Source organism: Bombus vosnesenskii, unplaced genomic scaffold (assembly GCF_011952255.1).
Source record: "Bombus vosnesenskii isolate JDL3184/JDL3185 unplaced genomic scaffold, Bvos_JDL3184-5_v1.1 scf7180000013264, whole genome shotgun sequence".
Lineage (NCBI taxonomy): Eukaryota > Metazoa > Arthropoda > Insecta > Hymenoptera > Apidae > Bombus > Bombus vosnesenskii.
Genome location: NW_022882924.1, coordinates 7,714,164 through 7,741,667, shown reverse-complemented (window position 1 = coordinate 7,741,667; position 27,504 = coordinate 7,714,164). Strand labels below are relative to the sequence as shown.

At 39.8% G+C, this 27,504-nt stretch overlaps 1 protein-coding gene and 1 long non-coding RNA gene across 10 annotated transcripts in view; one reads left to right on the top strand and one right to left on the bottom strand.

Moving 5' to 3' along the window:
* The window catches only part of LOC117239952 (nucleolysin TIAR), a 583,038-nt gene extending 556,363 nt beyond the window's left edge, over positions 1 to 26,675 (bottom strand). For 3 of the 7 annotated variants that reach the window (XM_033505796.1, XM_033505791.1, XM_033505803.1), the window contains exon 1: positions 23,630 to 26,674. In XM_033505796.1, coding sequence (XP_033361687.1) covers positions 23,630 to 23,881 — 252 coding nt within the window. In that variant the 5' untranslated portion in view covers positions 23,882 to 26,674. Of the gene's footprint in view, positions 1 to 23,629 lie in introns of all 7 variants that reach the window. The other 4 variants (XM_033505780.1, XM_033505783.1, XM_033505787.1 and 1 more) reach the window with 3 other exon arrangements.
* LOC117240017 overlaps positions 1 to 27,504 on the top strand; it is a 298,693-nt gene that overhangs the window by 181,322 nt on the left and 89,867 nt on the right. The window contains exon 3 of one of the 3 annotated variants that reach the window (XR_004494619.1): positions 9,048 to 9,140. The exons of 1 other annotated variant lie outside the window; for it this stretch is intronic. This is a non-coding gene — a long non-coding RNA (uncharacterized LOC117240017). Of the gene's footprint in view, positions 1 to 5,086; positions 6,493 to 9,047; positions 9,141 to 27,504 lie in introns of those variants that run through there. One more of the 3 variants, XR_004494617.1, reaches the window with a different exon arrangement.

The following is a 27,504-nucleotide window of genomic DNA, read 5'->3' as shown; positions in this document are numbered from 1 at the left end:
GGGACATGCTTTCGATATTTTCGTTATAAAATACAATTTGAGAGAATTTTTGATACATGTTTAATATTTACCCTGCTCGATATTTTACATTCGAAATTGACTAACAACCAGCTACGTTTCCAAAAATTTATCAATCATAATAATAATCTGATCGAAATATTTCATAGCGTTTTCTTCTAAACCCTATCAAAGTCTGGTCTCGTCGTGTGATGGTTACTAGGATACGCGACACCCTCTCCACCCCGTTAGCATTTCCCGTTTTACTCTTCTCCAGACCCGTTCCTCCTCGTCATCCGCCACATCGTGCGCTGATGTATGATTTAATGCTGGTTTCGAGAGTAGACCGAGGAGAGCGTAGAGCGAGTAGACTGGCAACGGAGTAAAGGGGGCGGGTGGGAAGCACGGGGTGGTTGGGACGGTATAAGGGTTTGCACGGTGTAGTGTTGCAGTGAGCTCATTAATTTACTAGCAAGCGCCAAAGGGTGGCTTAACAAGGCGCTAGCTTCCATTTTATTAGATAAAATTGAAGACACGTTGCAGAATGTGCTTCTTGAACGTGAAAGGCTTACGGATGCTATCGAATTCAAAAATGCTTTTGCTCGGCGCATCTTGTGGCATAACCGTTGCCGTTTACGCCACTTAACGAATAATCGCCGATTAAAATATGATTAATCGCATATTGCGTAAAACGTTGTTTGTCACGCATCAACCTGCTAGCTTGCTCGTTTCTTAGCTAAAAGATTTCCCTGGAATTAACGATTAATAGAGAAGATTAATTTTAATTGTATCAGTTTTAATCGTTGGAAAGGGTAAATGTGATATAAGGTATATAGAAACGGTATCTTAAAAATTATTCAGATACTGACAATATATACTCGTCGAATAATGTATTAATTTAAATTTTCTAGAACCAAGGAAGCTCTTTATTCAGGATGAAAGATATATATATATATATATATATATATATATATATATATATATATATGAAGAAATGATTGCAGGGAAATTGTTTGAATTTGTTTGGGTATAGAAAATATTAGTATCCAAAATTTCAGGAGAATGTTAACTAATTACATTTACACTTACAGAAATTTCCTATACATCTGTGTGGATTGAATAACGCGGATTATTTCAATATACTTGTGGCTAACGTACATTTATAAATCACGATGAAAGCGAATAGTAAAATGTCATTTAAATTTTAATGACTTCACGATAACCAGTAAATTCGTACTTACTACCCTTATAATGTATTCAAAACGCAAATTTAATTCGATAGCTCAATAAATAACATGCTTATTATTTCAAGCATTACTTTCATCAACGTTGTAATTACATAAATCGATGTAGATTAAAAAGTCAAGCGGTCGTTAAATTATTAACAATATATAAAACTGGCATCTATATCGCCAGTACATGTACGTAGTTGCAGGGGTTACGGTCGCGAATTTTCGGACGTTTTGACAAAGACGGGCAATCCATTTAAGGAAACATCTACGTGTATTTCAGCTGGATATCTGCGGTCAGTGACGTCTCGCAAAATGGCGGGCAGGCTAAGAGTCGCGAGACTGGGAAAAACAAAAGGACGAAGAAAAATAATTAATGTGGGTGTCTCATGTGCGCTCGCCTGACTCTTCCCTACGTTCTTCCCTTTCGTCCCTCTTTCTAGAAGAAGGGTGGGACGAGTACCAGATAAAAAGATAACGAGGCACCGCACCGGGAGGCTTCACAGGCCAGACGCGACAAAGGTGCCTAGTAACGTTACGTTTCAAGCTACGTTTCAGCTACCCGTGCATACATTGCCCAACTTGACTGTACAAACACGGTTTCAAAACACGCTTCCTTGGGAATGTAAACTTCTAGATAAAGAACATAATGCCGTGAGTTTTTGTCTCTCCTTTGAACAATGCTCTCTAAGTGTAAATTTAAAACGAATCCCTTAAAAAGTAACGTGTTTAAAAATCTCACCCACTTTTTCCAGTTCTCCGTGCTACTTTATAATTCAAATTATAGCGTAAACTCGTATGTTGCACCGTATTATTAAATACACAGTTATATAAAAAGACGTCGGTTATTTTAGCTGCGTGGGATGTGCGAGTATTTGCTGAAAGAAATAAAAATGATCTTCCAGTTAGCGTGGATTTACGGATTGTACGAGTAATTAAGTTTTTTTATTGATAAAGATATATTATTTGCACTCGACAAACATGTTGCAATGCCAACATGGCAGGTAAATATTGCAGATTAACCAATGATAATATAGCCAAGCTTGATAGTATCTTCGTTAAAAAATTAGAAATAGGTTCCCTTATATGCAAAGTGTCATATATAACTCATTATATAACGATCGAAACAATGATTTTAAATGTATAAAGGAAGAATTCTTTTATGAAAATTTACGATAAATATGTTTGACTTCAGGTTTCAAGAAAATCAAGATTGGAAATCTATTATATACGTTTGATTACATTTCTATATCATTTGTGTTTGTATTAATCATTAAGCGCATATACTGTACACTTTTCAAATAGTTTAATTAATTCGTCTCACAAATTATCAGACTAAATTGAAACGAACGGAGGAATTGGAGGAGATAGTTAAACGTACACGTACCTCATGAATTTTCAAACTAGACTTTCTCGTAAACGAAGCTACAGGGTGAAACATTTTATTCTGTATTTTCGAAATGTGGGATGGTGTGACGTCAGGGAAGGACGTGGCTGATCGTTTATAAACGTTGTCAAGATATATTAATGTTGTCAAGGAGTGTTGTGAGCGTTACCAAGGTTTGTTACGGGAAAAATTAGTGTGGAAAATGCTCTCAGAGTTGAATTAATCGTGGTCGAGAGAAGTTCGTCGTGTTGTGACGTAGAATTAGTGAGAAACGAATTCGCGAAACGCGATGTTATATTCGATTTTGTGAAAGTGCAACGATATTGTGTTTATCATACTGTTTTTTCTGTCCATTTATAATATAACATTCCTACAGAAATATTACATCTTCATGATAATAAAACAAATTGCAGAACCTTTCACATTTTCTCCGAATTAATTTTCAACTTCGTATGCTCGAACACCATCCGTGTACCTGTTTATTTCGGTAATATTTTTTTATCACCTCTCACAAATTACCCTTTATACATTATAGTATAGGTTCTACCTAAAAGCAGCCCTAGTGGTATTCAAATTTCCCAACGAAATTCAAGTTCAGTTCACCGTAAATTACGAAAATTTACGAAAAAGGCGGTCGTAATTTTCTTCTAAGCAACGAGGCAGATATCAGGCATACTCGTCTAGAGATTTCTTTTCTCGCCTATACAAAAACGTTCCAACGACCCCGTGGTTCGCGATATGAACTTCTACATGCAAATCAGGTGCACCTAAACTGCAGGGAAACACGAGCTTTTCTGCGGCGGTTAATTAACCGGAATGCTACTCGGTACAACGTGACACGCTTTGGCGCTAAGAGAGAAAATACAAGGGGTTTGATCCCAGCATCCGGTCGCTCGTCATAGCTGTTGCTCTCCGAGAGGAAATAATAAGACATCCGTATTTATCCGTAGCTCAGAGGGGCTTCGTCAGCCTTCGTCACATTTCCGTGTCTATGGCAATTTCTCGAGAAGCCCTCTATCTTGTCTGACGTCTTCCATCGATTCTCTTCAGCTACCCTTGCATCCTATTTATCACGATGCAACGGGCCAACGTTTCCCATCTATTATCCGTGGATGATAGAACGGATAAATTCTCGATCAAACTTGTAGAAATTGGCAACACTGGAACGCGATATAAAACGCACAACGGATACTTAAACTACTTTCACGCTTGATTAATGACCAGTTCTTTGAATGGGAACAACAAGGGGATGTAACGTAGAGACTTTGATTTTTTTCATGATTTGATCCGTGTTTGAGTTCGATTCACGTTTTGTTGAATTGATTTCGTAGATGTACTGTTCATATAATTTTAATCGATTCTCGATTCTTTCTTACATAAAATTGTTGAATTATACGAGCAACGTAAAAGGTATACAAAGAAAAAAGAATAATTTTGTATAGAATTACTTTATACGAAGATGTATATATATACATGTATATACTTGAGAACGATCAGATGTTATACTTTTTAATTGAATATAATAGTTATGTCATACCAAAACATAATTCTAATATGCCGAATAGGAAATAACAATTTATATTTATCACATCCACACTATTAACATTCTTTGCTATTATAAATATTTTTATAAATACGGAATTATAATTTTATACACCGGCATTCACTATATCGAAATTGAAATGAACCGATACTACTTAACAACACTTCAATGGCATTTCAGTAACGCGCCAAACATATTATGCCCTGTCAATGAACGAGCAACGTTTCAATTATAAATACGAAAGATATGTTGCCATTTAAAGTACAAAAAGATTCCGTTGTCCGCAATAAACAAACGAATCCTTTGGTAAAACACACGATCGGTACGTACGGCGGCATCGTAGAAGTGGCGAAAAATATAAAACGACGCGGTGGAGAGCGGCATCGTGTTTTCGGGCAATTAAACATTTCCATTTTCAATTTCTCGTTGGCGCAGAGCGTCGGGGCGCGGTCGGCGGTCAGCCTGTGGCTGACGATCGTTGATTCGTTTATCGCCGATCTCTCTGTTCTTCCAACCTGATATCCCACCCCCTCTCCTTCTCGCTCTATCTCACCCCTACCTCTGTTCGTGTCGCTCTCTTTCCCGCGTTTCCCGCCCTCTCACCCAGCCCTCTTTCTGTTCGGTCTCTTTGTTGCTTCAATTTTTTTCGTGGTTTTCCATTTCGAGCAGCCTCGCTTCACCCCGGTTCATCGACAATCCCGCCATTCGAATCACCCTCGAGAATCGAACGGATACCAAGCAATTATTTAACGCTGCGTACTGTGGCTTCGGTTTGTCTCGTTGAAATACGCCAGAATCCCGCCTATCGGACCGCCTCTTGTACGAGGTGACAGTTTCATCGATTATCCTATTATCATTGAACGCTGAAAGCCAACTGTGCACTGACGAAATAAATTCGGATCTCGGCTAACTATTATCTGGTTATTGCAGGTTACCTGCTGAAACGGCGCCTGAAAAAGTGTGATTTCGAATAGGCCGCCAACGATCCTGCCACCCAGCGAAGCTCTGTCAGGGGCAGTGAAAACTTCACGCGTAAACACGCATTCCTCTATGTTCTTGTATATACGCGGTGTTCGCCCGCGCTTCTTCCTCTGTTAAGCGAATTATGTTCCATCCCGTGGCATAAAATTCCACCTAACGGCAGCCATTAATTGGTTTGCATACAAAAAATTTTGCAAGACCCAGCTTCCACTTCCCCGAGTAACTCCATATTGAGCGTGGACGACGTATCCAATTAAATGAAACTTGCCTGGCAGCTTGTTCGTTATAATTAATAATTAAAGTGACGAAGGTAAACAATTACAGATGATACGCGTACACGACCGGCAATTAATTAGAAGCTGCCGCGTGAATACCTATTACAACGTGTGATTATCTTAAAGCTCGGAATACAAATCAGTTTCCAATTACGGCCGTTCGACGGAATTCCCATGGCATTCGTTCGTCACGCAGCCAGCTGCTGCTCCGACTGTTACCACGATTCAATGGCGAGCGACTCGATGAATTTTTTAATGAACGCATCCGGAAGTCTCTTCAGAGGGTCATGATTTATTTGAGTTTACCGTTTGCACGGGTAGTTTACCGGTGTGCAACGAGCTATTTGAACCAGGCCAGCTACTAGCAGAGCGCGGCCGGTATTGTGTTAAGACCATCTTGGGAGCAAGCAGGTGCTTGTCCACAGTCTCTGTCCCACAGGAGATATCAGGTCCTCGCAAACTAGGAAATATATCTCGTAGACAAAGGTTAGCCGTGTCGTGGAAAACTCGTAAACACTTGAATTGTGTCGAAGAAAATACGATCGTTTTGATTACTCGTGCGCGATGACTGAAACGTTCGATAATTCTTTATTTCCGGCGCTATTCCAGCCTAACACATTTCTGAACGTTTCATGTAGTTTGCGTGCAACCGTCGCCTACGCGGAACTGTCACGAATGATTAAAATACTTCTGGGTGCGTTTCTTTATCGTCAACGTTTTTTTTTTCTTTTTTCTTCTCCTTTACCTTCCTAGTTTCCCCGTTCTTTTTTCTTTCATTCGCATGCGTGTGAATTAATTAACGCTAAGAGAATTCGCGAGTTGCACAGATTAAGTTTGATCGAAGGAACTCATATGTTAGTTTATCGCGGCTCTGGAATATTTATGAAGGGATTGTGCAGAGTAATATTTGCTAAGCGCTGTACAAACATAATTCTGCCAACTTCGCGCGAACGTGTCCTAATTAAACGCCCGGGAGAAGTTTTAAATATTTTCAAACATACGCAATCCCTGTTCGACTTTCACTGTCCTGTGTTTGATGACATCATGTAATTTAAGCTCTAAAGGGTACAGATGACGAAGACCAATGAGATTTTACAACGTCTCTCTCTCTCTCTCTCTTATTGCCTCTCACGTGTTGTTGAAAGGTTTCAATCAAAGTAAAATTATCAGTAACTTTTGGAAAATTTTACTGTCACACAGATTCAATTTACTTAGATACCTTGTCATACAAACACGTCATGCAAAATATGTCAAGGCGTCAATCGTTTGCATTCGATGTTCCTTTCGATCGAATTGTATTGAGATGACTTTTTATGCAAACATATAAAACGTTAATTTTCTGACTATTTATTCCCGCAATAAAAATTTCAGGCACATAATAAGTGGTTTGATCTAATTCGAAGATACCAAGCAGATCAAGCGAAGATGAAACGGATATCCGCTAAACGCTCCTCGTTTCATAGTTCGTATATCCCTGCTCGTGTTTACAATAATAACGTGTCTCTGGTTCCAGCCAAATATTCCATATACATATAAGCAACAATCGAAAGCAATTACAGCAGCCCGGACATCGTCGCTGTTATGCGAGATGTTCGTCGTACTCCATTACATTGATTAGTAACGAGAGCCACGTAACCTTCTTGATTACCAGTGATCATTGATCTACCAATTTCGATGTAACCGATATGTCAAGAATTTCGTATCCAATCAACGTATAGGATCAAGGATGTAATTCTCTTTCGATCGTATATGTACTACCGTATATCCATACTAATACTGTAGTCATATAAATCAGAAATAGTAGATGCATATATTTGCTAGATATTATTTAACAAACGTTTAACAATATTTGACGTTTTAGTTATTTTTCCTTAGATCCTTTTTTCCTCAGAGGCAGTTAAAAATCAGTTCAAATAAAATATATCGTTTAACATATACCCTTTACTTGTAATTTCAAACGTTTTTATCTCTCGCAATTAATGCTTTCTATGCGTGACATCCTTTATCCAACGTTCAGTTTCTCTCATTTCTCTTTCCCATCCCGATTCTCGTTTCATCAATCAATTTCCATCGCGACAACGATTCATCGAGAGAAGAAAAGATGAGTTACAACGGCGACTCTGTGTCCGCAGTTATTTTAAACTTCAATGTCTTTCCTCGTTCGTTCTTAAATAATTTAGCTTGTGCATGTGTCAATTTTCATAAAGACAAATGTATATTATGTAAATGTACTGTAATACGCGCGATGGATTTTGAACAAGGTAATTCGCGTATTGTCATTCTGACATTCTACACGCAAGCAATCCGAACTCAGATAATCCAAGTTACGGTACAGGTGGATATTTTATTCGCGCCAAACGTACCGCGAAGAGAATGTTCACATTGAAAACAGACTAAGGAGAGGAAGGTGAAAGACGGATAATCGCGAAAGAAGCGGCAAAACGTAGAGAGCACTGGAATCTCTGGACGTTAAACCGGCATTGCGTTGCCCGCGGGATTAAAATCTTCAGTAAAGAAATGCATACAGCTACTGCGAAAGCTCTCATTTGCAATCTACTAGCTGTGTCTTCGGTGTCTCACTATGGTCGTTTTTCCTCGTAAAGCAACAGAGGGAAATGGGAAAACAGAATCACGTGACGTTCAACATTTGTGAATATTTGTAATGTTCAGTGATTGATGTAAGGATTTACAGGTGTAAATGTTACATTCTCATATATTTTCTAATCAAATTTATTTATTAAAACTATCTATAACTTTCTGAAGTCGACTATATGTATCACTCTAGACGAAACTTCAACGGTGTCATTAGAAAAATGAAGATTACTTATTCTAATGGAACGTTAGACATCCTTAATGAACTATTAATAATTTTTGAAGGAGAATATAATAATTAAAATTAGTTAGAATCAATAACCATCCTCCAATAATTCTACGTCTCGTTAATTCTTCATCGGTAAATCCTCTATTCCAATAATCTTCCATTTTAATACGTGTACTCATTAAGCTTTCAGTCTACACAATCATCTCTATATATAACTATCATTAAAGACGAAAATAACACGGTAACGAACGCCTAACGAGGATACCACTACGAAACACAAACAGCAAATTAAACTCCATATTACGGAGATAACGGAAAATTTGCAGCTAGACCTAAATCGGCGAGCTATTAATGGCTCGCGATAGCCGAATTTGATGACCTGGCAATAATACGGTTAATTATTGACCGATAACTACGATAAACTTTGATAGCCATCGTGATTATAACGCGCTCGTAGAAACTCGCTCTCCCGTTTAATAAAACCCATAACCGTGCTCGTCTCTAGTCGCGGTGCATCTTCTCGATTCGTCTCGATCAAGGAGAGAAAAGAACTAAATAACGACCTCGTCGATAAACGACGTATCTAAAGATCAAAGAGGAAGGCAGCAGCCGAGGGAGGCAAGCGTCATGATTCAAAATCCAGAAAAGCGATCGACACGCACGAGTACCTGCTGCACGATCCTTATTTTCCTTCTTGCTGTATCCCCGTATTTTCTCTTGTCCGTTCACGTCTCACCTGAGATCCAGCTGCCCGTGAAACGGGGTTTCAGAGCACAGGCAACGCCTTTGAACGAGGGCCTGCATGTTGTTGCAGAGAGATCGTGCATCGTTCGACGAAGAGAAGGTGGAGGTAGAGAAGGTGAAGGAGGAGGAGGTAGAGAAGGTCGAAGAAGAGGGTCGGAGGTTAGCAAGGTATAGGAGAAGGTGATGGCGAAGGAGGTAGAAATGGAGGTGGCGGTGGTGGAGGGTTGAACGGTTAGAGGGTGGGGGGTTAACGACCCCGATAGTCGCGATAGGACGTGCGTGAGCCCTCGCACGACTGATTACGAGTGAGCGACCCTTTGACGATCACGATCGACCAACTTGATGCATGAGAAAGAGAGACCGATGGATACCAGCGGCTGGATAGAAGGAGAGAAGAGACACCGCTGCACATGTGATCGATCCGAGCGTGAGCGTCGAAGAGAGCATCGCCTTAGGGGCTCTACAGAGTGAAGGGGTTAGTTACACTGATGCGGTGTACGCGGCTACTATCATGTATCAGCGTAGATAAATCACCGGATGTACTTCGAGGCGCACACGTTGGGGAAGACGTCGCATTAACGTTTTTGCCGCGACGCGACCAACAGTTCCATCGGACGCGGTTCGATCGCGGCCATCAACGTTCGGTGCACGCGGGATATTCAGACCGGTTCGCCGGATTATGCCGGGGTCCCGTTTTCCAAAACGGAAAACTTGTTCGCGCGAAACAGCGTTACGCTAGCCTAGAAATAAACGTTATTCATTCTGTTCTAGATACCAACGTAATTTTTGTTTTACTATGCTCATTGTTTGGCGTCTATTTAATATTCGTCGTTGAGGCAATCGTTTAAATATATTTTGGAATTATATTGGTTCATAATTTTCTGTATTTCTTTATAGAGGCAATAGAGTAAAAAAGTTATATAATGAACAGATCTGACAAATCTAGTTCGTATAACATTTTTCATTTCTTATAATACATACACTTTTTAAGGAGATGAAATTTGTAATTAATTCTTGCAACTATTTCAATTATTCATGTTCCCATAGAAGTTTGCTTATATACGGCGTAAGTGTAATTGCATCATTGAAAAGGGAAAGTTGGGTAAAACTCATCGTATTCTTCACCAAAGGCACTTTTTCATATATCCTAATGACTGCACAGATTAATTTAATGATGCGCTGTTATATGATTTATCTTGTTATGATTTATCTTATTATCCTTGTTATCCTATATTATCAGTTCAATCCTATTAATTGTAGAGACGATAATATGTTTGGAATATATGCAATAAGTGTATACTAAAAATACACTTTATTTAGTTATTTTCATTTATAATTTAATTGATTGCTCAATGAACTAATTACGATTACTTAAAAAAAATGTTTCCATAACAAATCTTACTATTTAAAAGGATGCTACGGTAAATAGTAATTCAATTATTTTATTTAAAGATATAATAATTACCATATCGATTGAACTTTTAATTATTGGTAGATCAACCCTTCCAATACCTTTAGTATTCTTAATAGACGGAAATTCGCGAAGATACGAGCAATATTCATGACAGTACACTAAAGATTGTTCTCTTTATGTTAAAATTCCGAAGCATTATTCTGTTTAATACGTGTATTTCAACCATGTCATTATAAAGGTATATAAATGCAAAAGCAAATGCAACGGAAACACAGTTATTTTAAATACACGCTATATTAAACTTTAATAGAATTCCCGATAAATAAACTTCAGCGTATAATTCAACGACCAGGCAACCGTACTTTCATTCAGCTATAAATTGGAAAAAAAGAAAAAACACAGCACACCTTGGCTTTATTTCAATTACTGTTTCATTTCCAGTCGATCATGAGCCTATTCAACTGTCCCTTGCATACAACATTTTTTCACCGAAGATAAAAATCTCTTTCAAAGCGATGGAATACGCAGTTATATATTATAACTGTGCAACGAAGAAAACGTATAACACCGATATTAAACGATAAAAAAGGAAAAGAGGTAGCAGCGGTGGGCGACTTAATCCCGGCTCCGTTCTTGAAATTCCAAAATCTCGTGGCGTACGTAAGTGGAACAGGAAACGGTATAGTCCGCGGTAACCGGACCTAATCAGGATACACAGAATCGTTCGTGAAGTTATGCGAGATATAGTCATTTGTGGACCCTTGAATTCGTATTTATGTTTGTAGCCGCCGTTTGGCAGTGGCGGTGGCAGCGGCGGTGGCGAGAGTCTCGTGGAATTGAAATGCAAATAGTGGGATTCGGGATGCAAATTCCGGTTGCACGGGGTAACGCCAGCCAGCCATCCTGAACGAATGAGCGAACGAACGAACGAAACACGGCCCAGGCCAGGCACGGATCAGTTCAGAACGGAACCAAAAGGAATGGAACTGAGTGGACTGCGGATAAAATGAGAGAGCCGGTTGGGCGGAGGGATGAAGAAGGCAGAGGAAGAAGAGGGTGAGCGATGAGTGGGGCTGAGAAAGAAAGACAAAAAATTGATTGCAATTCGGCGCCACTCTCGGCTTGCTCGAGATAAAAGTAATGCGTTTCGTGCATAACGAGTCCCTCCGCCTCTACCCAACCCTCTTATCCTCGCGTGTTGCCCGCGTACTCTCCCTTCTAACCGCTAACCCCGTGCACCCCCTGCTTTATGCCGCCTTATTTCGTACTGCCACTTTGTTTTCAACTTTCCTAGCTGCTTTATGCGCTGCGATGTCGATGAGTAACTTCGATCCTTGCGATGCCTCGTTGGACGACGAGACTGAACGAGCTAACGAATTCATCGATGTACCAGAAGAAAGTAAAAGTTACGTAAGATACGTTAATGTTACGTGACTGTTCTTTACTTTTCTTTTGTACCTGTATTGCGAAATATCGTTGAATATTGAAGGTTATTTTACAAATCTGGCCTTTAATACTTTTATTCGAGACACAAAACAAGCGTTCGGGACTAATATCCGTAAAAAATGTATACAGCTGTAGAGCGTATAATGAAAGTGTGTATAGTGACCCTCTGTCAGTAAGAATCAGGTAATGTTTTATAATCGAGTGTAAGAAGTTGGATTTTGAAATCTCATTTTGTCTTAGACTTTGCTTCGTGCAATTCCACTTCTATCGAGAATAAAGGATCACTTTTTCTCCATCAAACTGTATCTTGATTTTTATATCTTATAATATAGAAACCGCGAAAACAAAAGCACTATAGAACTCTAACACTATACAAGACACTACTGAATGAGATACGAAACAATTGAACCTAAACGTAAGAAGTTCCAATGGTCTCGCATTATCCTGAAATTCATTCGAAATCTTAAGACCAATATGTTTCCCTTTACAAAATGTCTATACTACGATAGTGTCTACTACTATTGAAGATGCGAATTTGGACGATCAAGACAGAAAAAAGGTCGTTTCAGGAGTAACAGATGAAACGCGCGTTTTTTGAATTAGGTAATGACATTATCCAAAACGTTTAGCAATCCTTCGTCCTCTTCTCTCTCTTGTCGCTTGTACCGGATAGGATCGATACTTCGTAATTATATTAAGCAGAATGTCGGTGGCAGTGACTGGCCCGCAGCACGGCTTATTTCGAGGTAGAAGTATCATTGCATGGCGATGGACGACAATCGGACGGTTAACAGGAAGTAATTGGACACTCGTAGTTACCAGCCAGTGAGGCACATCTGTAATTCGCTGAATGAGTAGAGGTCGGTTGTCAGTATTAGTCAGATTCTGTTTTGCATACCTACCAACTTGCATACGTCGTGCTCATCAATTTTCTGTCACGTTTCCACTTATAATGTTGATTCGATTAACAATTACGCAAGTAGCTATTGGAACTTATCCGTGTCGTTGCGCCGCTCTTGAATGTGTAACCACATCGAGATTGTTCTATGTTGTTCGTTTTATGACGCTAATTATCAGCGATATTTCTCAGCCGTGTTAAATTTTGATGCGTGCTTACGATACATTATTAATGTTATAACGGGAGTTTTAAAATACGAGCTGTATATACATGAGTTAATTCAACGTTATATACCGTCCTGAATGATTACAATTAGAGCTACGTAATAATACGCTAATGAATATAATTCATAGGACAAGATTATCTAGACCATATACTTTTCCTTTGTTCTAAATATTTATACTATTTTGATCATAATAGCATCATCTGTTTCATTCAACTCCCTCGATGCTAGTCCACTTTGGTATTTTATGACCTTTCACATTTCTCTTGAATTGTCGTACTTACGAAAGGTTCGTAGCTGTATTTGCACTTTTTAAGAAGTTAATAGACAATTGTATATTTCGTATAGAATTCTAATTATGTGTCGTAATGAGAACGAAACGAAGAAAATCGTATGCTTTGAACCTGGTCGCTAGCGAGCTTTTAACTAAGCTGAAATATTTGAGATTCTACTGTTAAAAGAAGGACATACACTGCAAAGACGCGGCAAATTTTCATTTACGCAACTTATTTATACCTCCGCGACAAATTTTCTAAAACTATCCACTGAATGAGCCGTGCAAAGATATTGCTTCGACGGAATTTGCATTGACAGAGTACATCCAACAGAGTTTTTAGTTCTATCGATTTGCCGCTTAACAAGGGCAACCGCGTTGGACCAGTATGTTCTACGATGGTGAGGCTCGATGGACGGAAAGGGCAGAGGGTGTCAGACTGAGCATGCTGGTAGCCCGGCCCAGCGAGTACCATCGATTACGCTGAAATTAACATTTAAAAGCGGAAAATTTGCAAGTGCCAGGAAGGCCGACGCTGTGTTAACCGTGGACTGTACGGAGCCACCGTACATAATGCAACCTGCACACACGCGCGTTCTCGTTACCAGACGCGTTCAACCCGCGAATAAGGGGGAGAAAGAGAGGGATAGAGGGGGAAAAGCGGAGCCAGATAGGTGAAATAGAGAAAGAAGAAAAAGGAAGGGGAGAGGACACGCGAAAAAAGAAAGAACACAACGGAGAACAAGCGGACCGAATGGCGCGGGAATAACGTTAAGGAGAAAGAAAGAGAAAAAAAGCAGAGAGATGAAGAAAGAGAGAAGGCCACCCTCGCTGCTAAATGTAAATGTCCGGCATTTGTTACTTCGCCTGTATGACCCGCTGTTTGTTTGTATCTGCGGTACGAGTGCAGCACGGCGGAGGTGGAGACGAAGCAGGAAGAGGTGGAGGAGGAAATGATGGAGGTGGAGGACGAGCAGACACTAACAACAGCAGCGGCATGTAGCTGTGTTCGGAGTGTCCTTTTTTTGTTCTCGCTTTTGCTATCTACTTTTTTATTTCTGTCCTGCCCCCTACCCCTGCCCAGTGCCGTTCTCCGTAAGCCACCACTTCGGTACGCTCATTTGTAAAATTTTATGATGGTCCCCGCTGCGTTGTATCCATTACGGGGGGGGGGGGGTTGGCTACCGGTTTCTTTTTTAGGAATTTCATTTTAATTACTGACCCATCCGAGAATGTGTATGTGCGCGCGCGCGCTCCAAGACTAAACGTCGTATCAGATCGATCTGACGAGACCAGGTATCCGTGGACCATCGAAATCCCGCGGAATTGTATCGTGTCCCTTGCAGACTTCCCTTTCGGCGCGTAATTCTACGTGATCGCCGGTTGTTAACGGATACAACCGGAGACCTGTGGACGATAAACGGTCGCGGAGGACGAGAGTCGGAAGCACCGGGATAGAAGGGATATTAAAAGGGTAAAGGGCTGAAAAATTTGCTCGTCGATCAAAGGGTTTAACGAGCTACACCAAGGAGAGACGATTAGTCACGCAGTCGCGCGTACTACTCGACCCGTTCGAAAGGAGAACGTAGGTACATAGCTCGACTGATTATTTTCTAAACTGCTATCAGTTGGAACCGCTACAGCCGGAACTTCGAAAGTTGAGTAATATGTAGAGTTCGTGGCAGGCGATAATACACTTCTCGGCAATGCCTGAGTATCATATTTCCAGTTAGTAACAACTTTCCACGTTTGCTTCAGAATCCTTCGCGATTTCGCTACGTACGCCTCCGCCGTGTGCACGGCTGGAATTACTAGGGAATATATATATATATATTTTTCCGGCCGGCCTACCCCGCGGCACGCCCAGAATATTTAATGTAATTCAGGTTCTTATATTCCGTTTATTTGAGCCAATAATTAAATTAAATATTCTATCACTGCTTTCGGGAAATTATTCTTGAATATGTATTTATCGTGTCTTATTTGCGTCACGAAGCCCTTTTCATAAATGACTATCATGCAAATTAAAAATAAAAAGAAAAATATATCTTATAATTTTATACGTAGGAATTTAAGACTATGTACTTAATTAACTTACTGTCATATGACTCCTGCAGAGTAATATGCAGTTACTCGGGATTAAGGCAAACCCACACAGTATCCTTACTTTCTTAAATATATCAGCTATTTTTATCATTATGTTATCGTAGCAGTCAAAAACAATATTGATATTCAGATGGTTTGTATATGAAAATTATAGCATCATTGTTCACCTGCGTTTCACATATTATTTGAATTGCAAACGGTGTTGTGATTTAGTAGAGACTCTATAATTGTTCGCTAGGATCTGCCCGTTAATTGTTCATGGTTTATCCCCACTACTGGAGGTGTTTCCCCTTGAACCAGTTAAGCGAGTAATGTGACACGGTAGTGGCTTCCCCTGGAAAGATCTGTATCGCCTTCGTATCGGTGAAACAATACTAACGCAACGGCGAAACTTTTTTTTTCCCAATTTTTTGTTGATAAAAATCTCATTAGCATACTGGTAAGATTTTCCTGGTTAAAATGAAACCAAACACGATATTGTTATAAAACTTGGTTACGTTGATTGAGCTTGTGAGTTTTTCTTCTTCGCTTGCTGTTTTTTTTTTCTGCGTTCGCTCCTGTCGGCAATGTAAAAAACTTGGAGAATCTGTCCGCTAAAAGCTTCACAGCTGCACTGAATTTCATCAATTATCCAACGCTAAAGTGAATTAATAACCCGATTATTCTCGAATGGGGTAGTTTTCCGTACGTTTATTGTTCAGCATGCTGCATCGTCTTGATCAATTAACAGAGTCAGTTACAAATGTAAACCGATTTGAAGAATGACACGTGAAAATTTAACTTGCACGTGGCTAGAATTGTAATGAAGTGTTCAGACTAGCCAGGACTTGATCAATGTTCATTCAGTTAAAAGAAGATTAAGATAGGTACGACGGAAGATCGTTAATGGAAAATAATTGGACATTGTCATTTTAACTTTTGTAATATACAATTCAGGAACTATTTATTGAAAACTCATTTACTGGACAAAATTGAATTATACATTCTTTATACTTTCCATCTTCTAATTTAATCTAATTAATTCTAATTAATAAAAACAATAGAATATTACTATCATAAATACTGTTTTTATTTTGCAAAAGTGAACAAATAATTGAGATTGCACTTAACACTATTATCGTGAATGAAATTACTTAAGTTGCGTGATCTAGGTAAGAAGCTGTAGCATCGTTAAGAAAAGAAGCTTGAAACATTAAAGCAGAAATACTAAAAGCGAAATGTGTTATTAAACCCCCGTAATTACGGCGTTGATTACTCATAATTGGAGTGCAATATACGTAGGAAAAAAGAAAGAAGGAACAAAATATGAAATTACGCCATTCTTCATAAACCTTGAAATGTTGGAAATTAACGAAAATATGAAATTATGGAATTCCTGAACAAAGGAGAAATTTGATAGAACTTCGTTGAAAAACGAATTATATGTCACCTTCGATCTAAAAATTGATACATATCGACGAAAGATTCGAAGTAATCGATTCGAGACGAAAAATTTGAAGTAATCGTAAATGAATACCACGTAGATATCCCTTAAAAAAGGTTAGTTATGAATATATTGGTTGGTTATATATGACGTATTGAACACAGAAAGTAAAATAAGTTTTATATTGGTATAATAAAAATTCATATCCGAACAAAAGATCGCATTTTTATATACACGTATAAATAGTTAAAGTTTTTTCACTACCTACAATAAGTATGTCACGTGACTGAATGTTCCAAAATGTGATTTCGAATGTCCCATAAACTTCCTGTCCCGTGCCTTTGACAGCGTGCAGCGTACACAGCATGCAGTCGCACCGAACGCATCAGAACGATCATGAAAAATTGAACGATCACACCGTAAAACTGAACTTCATAGACGCCAAACAAATCCAGTGCATCGACTACGTATCTTTATCTGACATCTCGGTCGAACTTATTTCGACAATAGGCAGCAGCTTGAGCTAATAATATTCTTCCCTTCGGGGCAAAGGGAGAAGAAGTAGAGAAGAAGGGGGAGAGATGGTCTCGGGAATCAGAACGGCGAGGGTTACTTTCGTGCAGCAGCTTTTTCCTTCGTTCTATCCTACTCCTTCCCGCGATAGCCGTATACGTTTTTCCTTTCTCTTTAGCCTGACAAGAAAAGCATTGTGCTGAAAACTTCCACACACCGCGCCGAGCGGAGCCGCGCGCCGACGACTGGCGTACTTGTATGAGGCCGCCACTCTTTTGATATTTCAACGTAGTAGACGAGTGGCGTGTCGTAATGAAATCATCTCCAGTGCTTTGATCTTCCCCTCGCGCGCCTCGCTCCTTTCCACCATGAGCAACCTCCGCGTCGCTTTCCCTTGAAAACGGCTACGCAACTCCCCGTTCCACTCGCCACCGTCCCAACCATCCTGCCTCCTACCTTTAGCTAACTTTCCTCCACCATAGTCCTTCCTCCCACATCCCTACCACCGCTCTACTTCTTCCCAACCACCCTCATCATATCCCTGCCCGCCCCCGAGCATCGCTCCCGTAATGAGTTCCTTCTGCGCTTTCTTCGCCACGATACATTTTTACCATGCGAGAAGCAATTTCCTAATTATGGCAAGCGCTAACCGGTTGTCCTTTGTCGCGCGCCGCTCCTTTCTTCCGCCGGTTACCGTAGCCCAGCTCGGCCATAATTACTTTTTCGCGTAGTGTTTTTCGCACGACGACGTTAATAGACGCCTGGAGAGAATGCACGCGGCCACGAAGAAAAGGGACGCGTAACGGCCCGGTGAACCGCAATAATTCCGCCGCTCTAGGATGCTGCTGGTGAACAGTCACGCGGTCGCCACGAAGGAAACGCGCTATGACCGACGAGACGCCGCGACTTTCACTTGTATACCTCTTTATTCGTGAAAAGCTTTTCTTGGTATACTACCACTTTCCCTGGTATGCTACTACTTTTTCTAGTGTGAGAAATATTTGACTCTGGATCAACGATTGTAATAAAGTAATTTGAAATAACGCTCACGTTCGAATGTTCTAATTTTTATTTAAGCTGAATGTTTTAATTTTTATCTAACGGTTTTAGTTTTATCTGAAGCATCTAACTTCTGTATAATAGTTGCCTCGAAATATCTTTCAATATCCACGTACGTAATACGAAGTTCCATATTCTCTTTGCATATTCTCTGTTTTATTGCAAGTACAGGAACCTGCGTTGATTAGTTCGATATCAAACGTTCTCTGTAATTTAGCAAACCACGCATTACTTTCATGTTTCTGTTCTGTCTTTTGAAAAGTCAGATGGGACAGAATTTTTGTCATTCGTGTTTGCTTGGTCACTAGAAGATATTAAAAATCTACAACAAATGAAAATAAGTTTAGTAAACACGAAAGTTTTGTACAAATCTCTAATAGTGAAAAACATATGCGTGCAAATGGAATTTTATTCTTGTGAAATACAGCCTGATAAAGAAGACAAAGAAGATCTCGCTATGTCAAGCCTTGTCATCAATAAAATTTCTCTCTGAATGCATAACTCCTTTGAAGTGATCCAACGCGACGATGCTCATAAAGGGAAGATCCAAAATGATTGTGCTAAACACAATAAAGGAAGCGAGATCTTTTGAGGGCCAATAACACGATGCACGATCGATCGAAAACTACGGTGGACATTGACGATGATCGATACGCGGGGTAAGAACATTGAACAAGACGCCAAGAGACAGAATAGATGAAGGACAGGTTGCTCATTCTTCTTTGTATATGAGAACCACGACCGTGGTAGGTATATAAGATGTATCGAGCAACAAGGACTAACGGCCTTTAATTAATAAAGTTACGCGAACAACTCTCAAAGTCTTCCTGCTCCTTCTACACGACCTTCTACCGCTGTACCAGCTATTTCCCTTGCTTTAGAAATTCTGCTATTCCCTCCCTTCACCGGCTACCTCTCTTCTTTATCGTTTCTTCATTCTTCCGTGAAGACCTACCTACAGACTTCCAACCCTTTATTGGATGAAAGCTACACCTTATCTTAAAGATTTATTCCTATTCTCATTAATTGCGCTCGATAATCGACACGCGTGAAATTGCTGCATGTAGCGATTCACAAAACTTGGAAAGTCCAGAGAACAATCGACAAACTATGCCCTTTTTTACTCGAAACTTCGTGTAACGATTGTAGCCGTCTAACAAAATATATCAGAACGTTGCAACGATTTTTATACAAAGTTTGATGACCCACTTTGCAGTCAGTTGGAAGGTATTGATAGACTGAAAAAGAAGGTGGATTTTAAAGTTGCAGAGGAAGAAGATGTTGTTACTTGTTATTCGCGTGAAAATACAACTTATTTCTTACATTTACATTTCTCTTATATTTTTACTTTTGGTCTTAGTATTTCCATACTATACATTTAAATGAAATTTACTTTTGACTTATATCTTTGATTAAAATTATATAGTATATAGTGATATAAATCATCCTTTACTATTTATATTTGGAAAAATAGTAAGACGAACATTATATTGGATTAATATTATAGATTTTTGCTTGATAATATGTTTCGAAAAATTGGCTACATATATCCATGGTGTCTCAATGTTAGAACTTACTTCAAGGGCCATTCATAAGCATATTATGTATGTCCTATTCGATTTCACATTTCTAAAATATTGGAGCGAATATTGTGTTCCCTTATCTGGTATACGATTACATACAATATGTTTCAAACACTTCAATCCTCGTAATAAGAGTTCTGAGTTCAATCTATTTACTTCAAAATTATTCATTCAATTCTTTCTACTCTACGGATGCTATTATAGCAACGTTAACAATGTAAAAATTATCTTGCGTATCATTTCCACCGATAAAATATGAAAAAAAAAATAACAAGAACACTTACAAAAATTTACAAACATTTATAACGCTTTTTTTCAAACCAAAATCGTTGAACAAAAACTGTAAAAGCGTGCTAAAGTCGATCTATTATAACAATTTTCAAAGCGCGAAGAGTTGAAAATTGCCTAGTTATCCGGTTACAAAATTGAATGAGGTTTCCCACAATGTTCTTCCTGCATAGCATCATATAATTGACGCGTAGCTCCCTTTCGATCGTTGCCGCAATGAAAAAGGTAAGTAACTGTAGAATCAGAATGTGTTTGAATGTGTTTGGTAATTGATAACTCGTATCGTAAGAATACGTCTTTTCTTCTCATCGACAATCCGGCGCCAACGGGGAGAAGGTCGTATCGTTTCAAGAAGTCCCATGCGGCTTCTGTAGTGGCATTCCAAGAAGCGGCACAAGGAAGAGGAAACGCCACCCGCGGATTGCCAGACTCTAAGAATTAAAGGAAGTTCTCGCTGGCTGGCAACGAGTTCGTGTCGCGCTCTCTGCGTATCTCGACGATGCTTGCCCAAGAGTAACTCAGCTGGCGAGTTATGGCTCGCTAAAGAAAATTGACTTGAACCACGGCCAGGATAATAAAAGCGCGTTGCTGCGAGGAAATGCGGGCGAGAAGAATGAAAGAAGCAATAGGACTCTTGCATCGCTCTCGCAGCGATACCGTGCACAAGAATCGAGATCGAAACAGAGAAATGTCGATATCGATAGGTACCAATTAAAAGTTATTACATCCTTTAGGTTATTGTGAAGCGTTACTGAGATTATGATAACGATTAAACGGTCAATCGATATTAAGATTTAATATATGACGGATTATGCGATAGTATCGTGCTATATATTATAGCTAGTTATTACTATATGTTCGTTGCACATGTTAACCTCCGCTGCGATCATTATATTTTTATATTTCGATCTTACTTATGTTTCAATAAACGAAGGAGGCTTTTATTTTTTAAATCAAAAAGTTAATATCAAAAAGTTAGTATTATTAAATGGCGATAATATTACAACCTAACTTGCATAGAAATCATACATACTACTAATAATTCTTTCGTATTTGCTTCACACTCGACATATCTTTTAATGTTAAGAAAACAAGATAATATAACAGAATGAGTTAAATTGTACGATGATAATGTGCTCAGAAAAATTTAACTTTTTGTGGTTCTTCCTTATTCCTTTTATTTTTAGAACACGAAACATATCCTTTTGTATTAAATCTTAATACAAAAAGAAGGAAGAAGCCTATCAATGTATTACTGATTCAAAAAGTATGAAACTTCTAAATAGCTTTTGGAAACAAGTTATTAATTGTAAATATCAAGTTTAGATAAAATATTAATTCAAATTCGAAAACAGTGGTAATATCACAGATATTTTAATTAAGGACGTTAAATCTGCAGTAAACAATCTATGATTTTAAATAGAAATATGATGTGCGTGAATATTTGACTTGCTTTTCGCATTTGATAGGCTACAGTTATCGAAAAATACATCGCTACACGAATAAAATAAAAAATAAAAAGTATTACTTCAAAGATGGAACGAAAGTATGATGACTTTTCTCTATGAATATTTTAAAGAAGTGAAATTTACTGTGCTTTGGAAAAATCTATCGTTGCACTGCTTCTATCTGTGATTATAACAAACTTTAGGTTGTTCCGAGTAAACAATTATCGATCGTGGGGACGATTATTCATGAAATACTATCGTTTGCGTTAGCTGTGAATATTCCAATGAATTTCCATATTATTAGCATATAGTTTCCTTTTATCAACAATTTTATAAGTTTACGAGATATAAGTGTTCTACTTTAATTCTTGACAGTTTATGATACTTTAGTAATTTCACGAATAAATAACAAAGTAAATTTATAAATATTAAGCCATCGTGTGAGAAGTTAAAATAATATTTTCTTTGATTAACGATAAGTAATAACAATTAAATACAAGGAATGGAATAAAATATTATACAGAAGAGAAAATGAGAGAAATTAATTTTCGTAAATAAGATCATGAAAGTTATCTGCACGTAATAATAATTATGATCACAATAATTTTGCAAAACTCCCAGACCACGATACTGTGCAAGACCATAATTTGCACATTAACACGTGTTATTGGTAATAGATTTATGCAACAACAGGATAATAAGCCGGTTTTCAATAAATAAACACGCGCAGACAAGGTCAGCTAATGAAACAGTATACACGCAGAATAGATTACATGAACAGTGAATTGTTATTTTATTTATAGTTGGTCAGTTCCGATTTTACATTTAACTGAATAGCTCGAATTGAATCACCGATATGTAAACCAGCGAACTGGAATTCTGGTAACTCGATGATAAACGGCTCTGTCCTGACTATTGAGACACGCACATTATTTTTTAACTGTCACGATCAGCAATGATGGATTGGAGGATTGTTGCGTGCGATATTCCTCCGAGCTCCGAAACGAAAATCCATCGAACGTTTCGCTTCAACGTGAAGAGCGTTTTTTGCATATCGCCGTAATTAAAACTGTCGCTAATGGTAAATAACTTTGATAAATGTAAAATCGAAACAGTTCATAAACCGTAATTAACTTTTGGCGTAACTTAATGATCATGCCATTGAGAAGGCTAGAATAACAGTAAAAATTCCTTTGTTCTCATAATATAATACAAAATATCTTTTTTGAGAAAGTATTTAAAATGATTGAATTGTATTGCTGTAAATTTTTGTTATTTCCCTAAAGTGTTGTTTTACAGAGGTCGGTGTTTTAGCTTTAAGCTTTCGTATACGTTTATAGTTTCTATCAAAGTAGTTAGGTTCTATCATATAGTATCGGCTATAAGCATTAGGATACTCGTGCTGATATTTAACATAAATTGAATTATCGTTATCTTATCATAAATCTGTTACATCAATTGCATCATACATACTTCATAATCTTAAAGTATTCAAATTGAAGTAAGATTTATCAGAGTTGATTAATAAATATAAGGAATAGAATATTCTAATTCTTATGTCCGACAGTATACAAAAATTTGCATATTGTTAATATTTTTTGTATTGAATGCAATTGTCAGTTGAAGTTTTTATCTCTGTTCTGCTATATTGTTAGCCACGCATTCTTCATCAGGTACTAAACATAATATCAGATGTTATTCTATAATATCAATAACAGCAGAAAATCGAAGCTGTCAATTCAATGTAAAAGTATCAGAAGATTAACCAGAGATTATTTGTGAGATCTAAGGAAGTAAGAAAATATTTTCAGCGTGTACCGCTTCACTGTTGCTCAAATAATAAATGACCTACAAATCCGACCAGTGTTCGCGGTATGGTACCTTCAAGATAAGCCGAAAACTTCCACTTCATTGGGACGAATAGGAATCGTGCATCCAATAGAAGAGCATGAAAAAGTGATGTAACATTGTTTTTACCTTATTCGGCGTGGTTGCTTGTTGTTGCGGCGAACAGCTGGTGCTGTGTATGGTCGGCTGGTTGGTCGTAGCTGGTACAATGCCTTGATGATTCAGGTGGCTCAGCTGATTGAGCTGCGTGAGTTGTTGCGGCTGCTGCACCGGATTCTGGGTAGTGGCTTGTAGCTGTTGATGATGCGTCTGATGCGCAGGATGGGTCGTCTGATGATGCGTCGCGGGGAAGGTGGGCACCGTGAACGGGACGAACAGCATCGGGCTGCCGAGGATGTGCGCACCACCTCCACCCAATGCCCCCGTCTCCTCCCTACACCTTTTTTGTGCGTTTTTGGTTTTGGATAACTCTTTTACTCCATCAACCGTGTTTGTTACTTCGACGTGCTACTACGTTATACTTTTATTATATTGTACTTTTTTTTATTTTGTCAAACACTGCCGACGACGACGACGAGCAGAGTAGAAGCGGATGTAGCGGTAGTAGTACAGGTAGAAGTAGTAATGGTAGTGGTTACTATTTGTAGTAGTTGTAGTAATAGTAGTACTAGGAGTAGTAGTAGTGGTAGTAGTAGTAGAGTACTATACGTGTCGAAGTGAAGCTACAATGTATGTTTAGTAATTTATTATTACCTGCACTCCTGCCCCAGCCCCTGGTGCTGGGGGTGGGCGTAGGGGGCGGCTCGGACGGAGGTGGTGGACGCCACCCTCGCTACCCTCAGCGATAGGCCGCCCCGCTGACTGGTAAGCTGGACCGAAGCTGGCTGGTGATTGCTATGCACGCAGCAACAGGCACGGCAACCAATCGGTTGTTGTTGACTCGGAATAGCCTGGAAGTGATGAGTTATGGGGCCCCTGGGCCCCGTGGAGGAGGGAGAACACGGGTACACCCCAACCAAGCAGCCCACCACTGCAGCCCCGGGGCCCGGTGCACTCGGTGCCAAGGCGCCTGTAGACGAGGCCACCCCAACCTCGCTGGCCCTTCTGCAACCACTGCACCACTGCACCCACCCTCCTTGCTGAGGGGTCTGATACGATCTACTAACGCCGATCGTTGACCCGGACTGGACCACTTCCACCTGGGTCTCTTTAAGTTCACGATCTCCTGCGGGTGGGATCTTGCTACTTTGCAGCTTCCTCGGGGTAACCAACTTCCACCGGTTTTTTAATTATCGTTAATCTTCGAGGCACTCGGGAGCTTGCTTCGTTGCTGGATTACTCGTTAATAAAATTCTCAGCCGCTTCACTTCGACTTTGCCTATTTTTCACTACCTCACTTTTTTCGTATTACCTATTTGATCGACAAGATTTTCGCGGATAAAACGATTAAAGTCACCTAATGTTTTGGCTAGATGCGATTATTTGTCAAATTATCCGTTATCGTTGTATAAATGTGTTCACACCGTCGAACTTCGTTGACACGTTGCTTACACAAAGCTAGAAATCGGTAAACGGATATATAATTACGAATCACTATAATCAGTCTTTATGTGTTCGAGCGCACTCTTCGAACGTCTTAAAATGTTACACAAGAAACAAACGCTTTACCGAAAACTTCTTTGATACGTATCGAGAACTCTCGGCGTGGTCGATGCACACTCATAACCACGTGGTCGACTTGAGTAGCCTCGCACGTCGATCTTTCGGATTGCCGGCACAAATACAAATGGAGAACGAACGTTTCCTCCGCGACAGGTTTGGTCTCGGTAGAAGTTAACGGTGTTGTATTGCCAACAGAAACTTCCTACAGTTGAGTAAAGTGGTGGAATGAGTCGCGGTATAAGCCGGTATCAAATATTAAAGACGCCGGGTTTGCCGGTTCAACAAGTATACAATTGATTGCTCTCTTGTTTCCCCCTCGAGATAACTGTATTTGTTGAAAAGCTGTGTTTGCGCTCAGCTACTAGTAACGTTTCCTCATAAAGTCGGCGCACTATTAACCAACTTTTGTAAAAGTAAAAAGCCCAGCTGCTCGTTCAGCACTTCCACTGTAGATGAGTACGATGCTTCCGGCCCAGCGAATTCAAACTAGGAACACTGTTTCTTTTTTTTTTTTTTTACATTCACCAGATATTACGCTCACGTACAGAACTATATAGAAAACGGAATCACGGAACGTTGTTTACACGACGTTCTTTTTGAAACGCGTTTCTCGATGAAGAACACTACAACCGCGGTGGTACACCTTAAGGAAAAGTGTCATCAACAATTAGAATGGCATATCTACAATTCCTGTAGCCTTGGCTCTCTGGACCTTCGTCCGTTACACTATTTATCTCGATCTTTCACGAATGTATCAATTGCGGAAGACGCTCCGCGTCATTATCGCGTTCAGCGTCGTAGGAAGATGCAACAGAGATCGCGATCTCACTACCGAGACACCGAATCGTTATCTATCGAGATGTTCTTCCTTTTCTTCGTGTGAAACTTAATCAGGCAGCGCGTCCTCGCGATTCTGTAAACGAGGACGAAGACACGGCGGGTGGAAAAAGAGGGAACCTAACCCGTAATGTTGGAAGGTCGCTCGCCGACTGACTAGCACTTCCGCTCAGGCTGTTGTGCGATTCAGAGTGGGGGATGCTTCGTTGGGTTGTTGTGTGTAGGGGCTGGTGGCGGTGGGTAGACTCGTTGGTTGGTTGGTCGGGGTAGTTGTGTGTGCTCGGCTCGTGCTGTGCGCGGGAAACCAGGGGGTTTCGAGCCTCTACAAGCGGCACGGCCCGGCAAAATAGCGACCAGTTTCACGTGGCTCGTACTACCTTGAGTTTAACTACTTTTCTCTGGAGCTTTACCGCATCGGTTGCGGAGAATCTTTCTTCTTGGCGTCGATATCTCTCGGCCGAAACGGAATTCCTCTGTTTTATCTTCTGTTTGCAGTGCATGTAGTTTGCTGGGTGTTCGTTCGTCGTATTTTTCTTATATCGTACCAACCGACGTAATTTTATAGATACTACACGAGTATACCTTATTTATATCGTTTTTGCGTTATTTCTACTCCGTGAACTTCCTCGTGGCAGTTTAGCCGACAGATGGATCTAACCAAGCGTGGAACGAGTGACAAGATAGTACGTCGGAAGGGCTTAGGCCGCAGTCAACGTGGACAGAATCTCGGTAGCGTCGAATGATTATTTGGAAGAATTATACCGTCGATCAGATTATTGTGCTGTTGTCGTTGGTATCTTTTCACTTTCTTTATTTGAATCACGCGAATCAAGAATAATTCTTTATATTTAGCTAAATTTTCGCGTTGCCTCCTATCACACGGAATTCACTAGCCAGCATTCGGTTGCACAAGTAGATCGTGCGATCTCTCCAATTTTCGTAATTACTTAGAATTCTAGTTTTTGTCAACTGTGGCACAACGATATTGAAAGGAACTCGCAGCAGCCGTCAATTTTTAGATTTCGTCTGCAAGATTAATAACACGTTTGTTACAACGAATCCAAATACTTTACCATGCGTAAGGAAATCGAAGGATTCGTCAAATCTGTCTTTGTCAGATTCACGAGAAGCTTCGAGAAACCGATTTCCAGCGAACGAAACATCCATCCGACGGGCAGCAACAGAATCTCGCGAATCATTCGTGATCGCACGTGCTCGACCGGTTCTTCACTGTCAAACACCCGGGTAAACACTGAAATATGCACTCGGAAACACAATTCACAATAGTGGTTGTCCAGTGAAACACAAACAGCTGAATCGACACTCGCGCCGTTGGAACGGTCTTCCCTCGTTGAAAAGATCCTGCTGGATCAAGATCACGCCGAAGAACGACGTAAAAACGAATTGGTCCGTGAAACGTACTTCTTTGTACGCGTGCGTCGTCGTGTGGCTTGTTGTGTTTACGAACCGCGGCTGTATTGGTGGTTGTGGTCGGCGCGAGGACG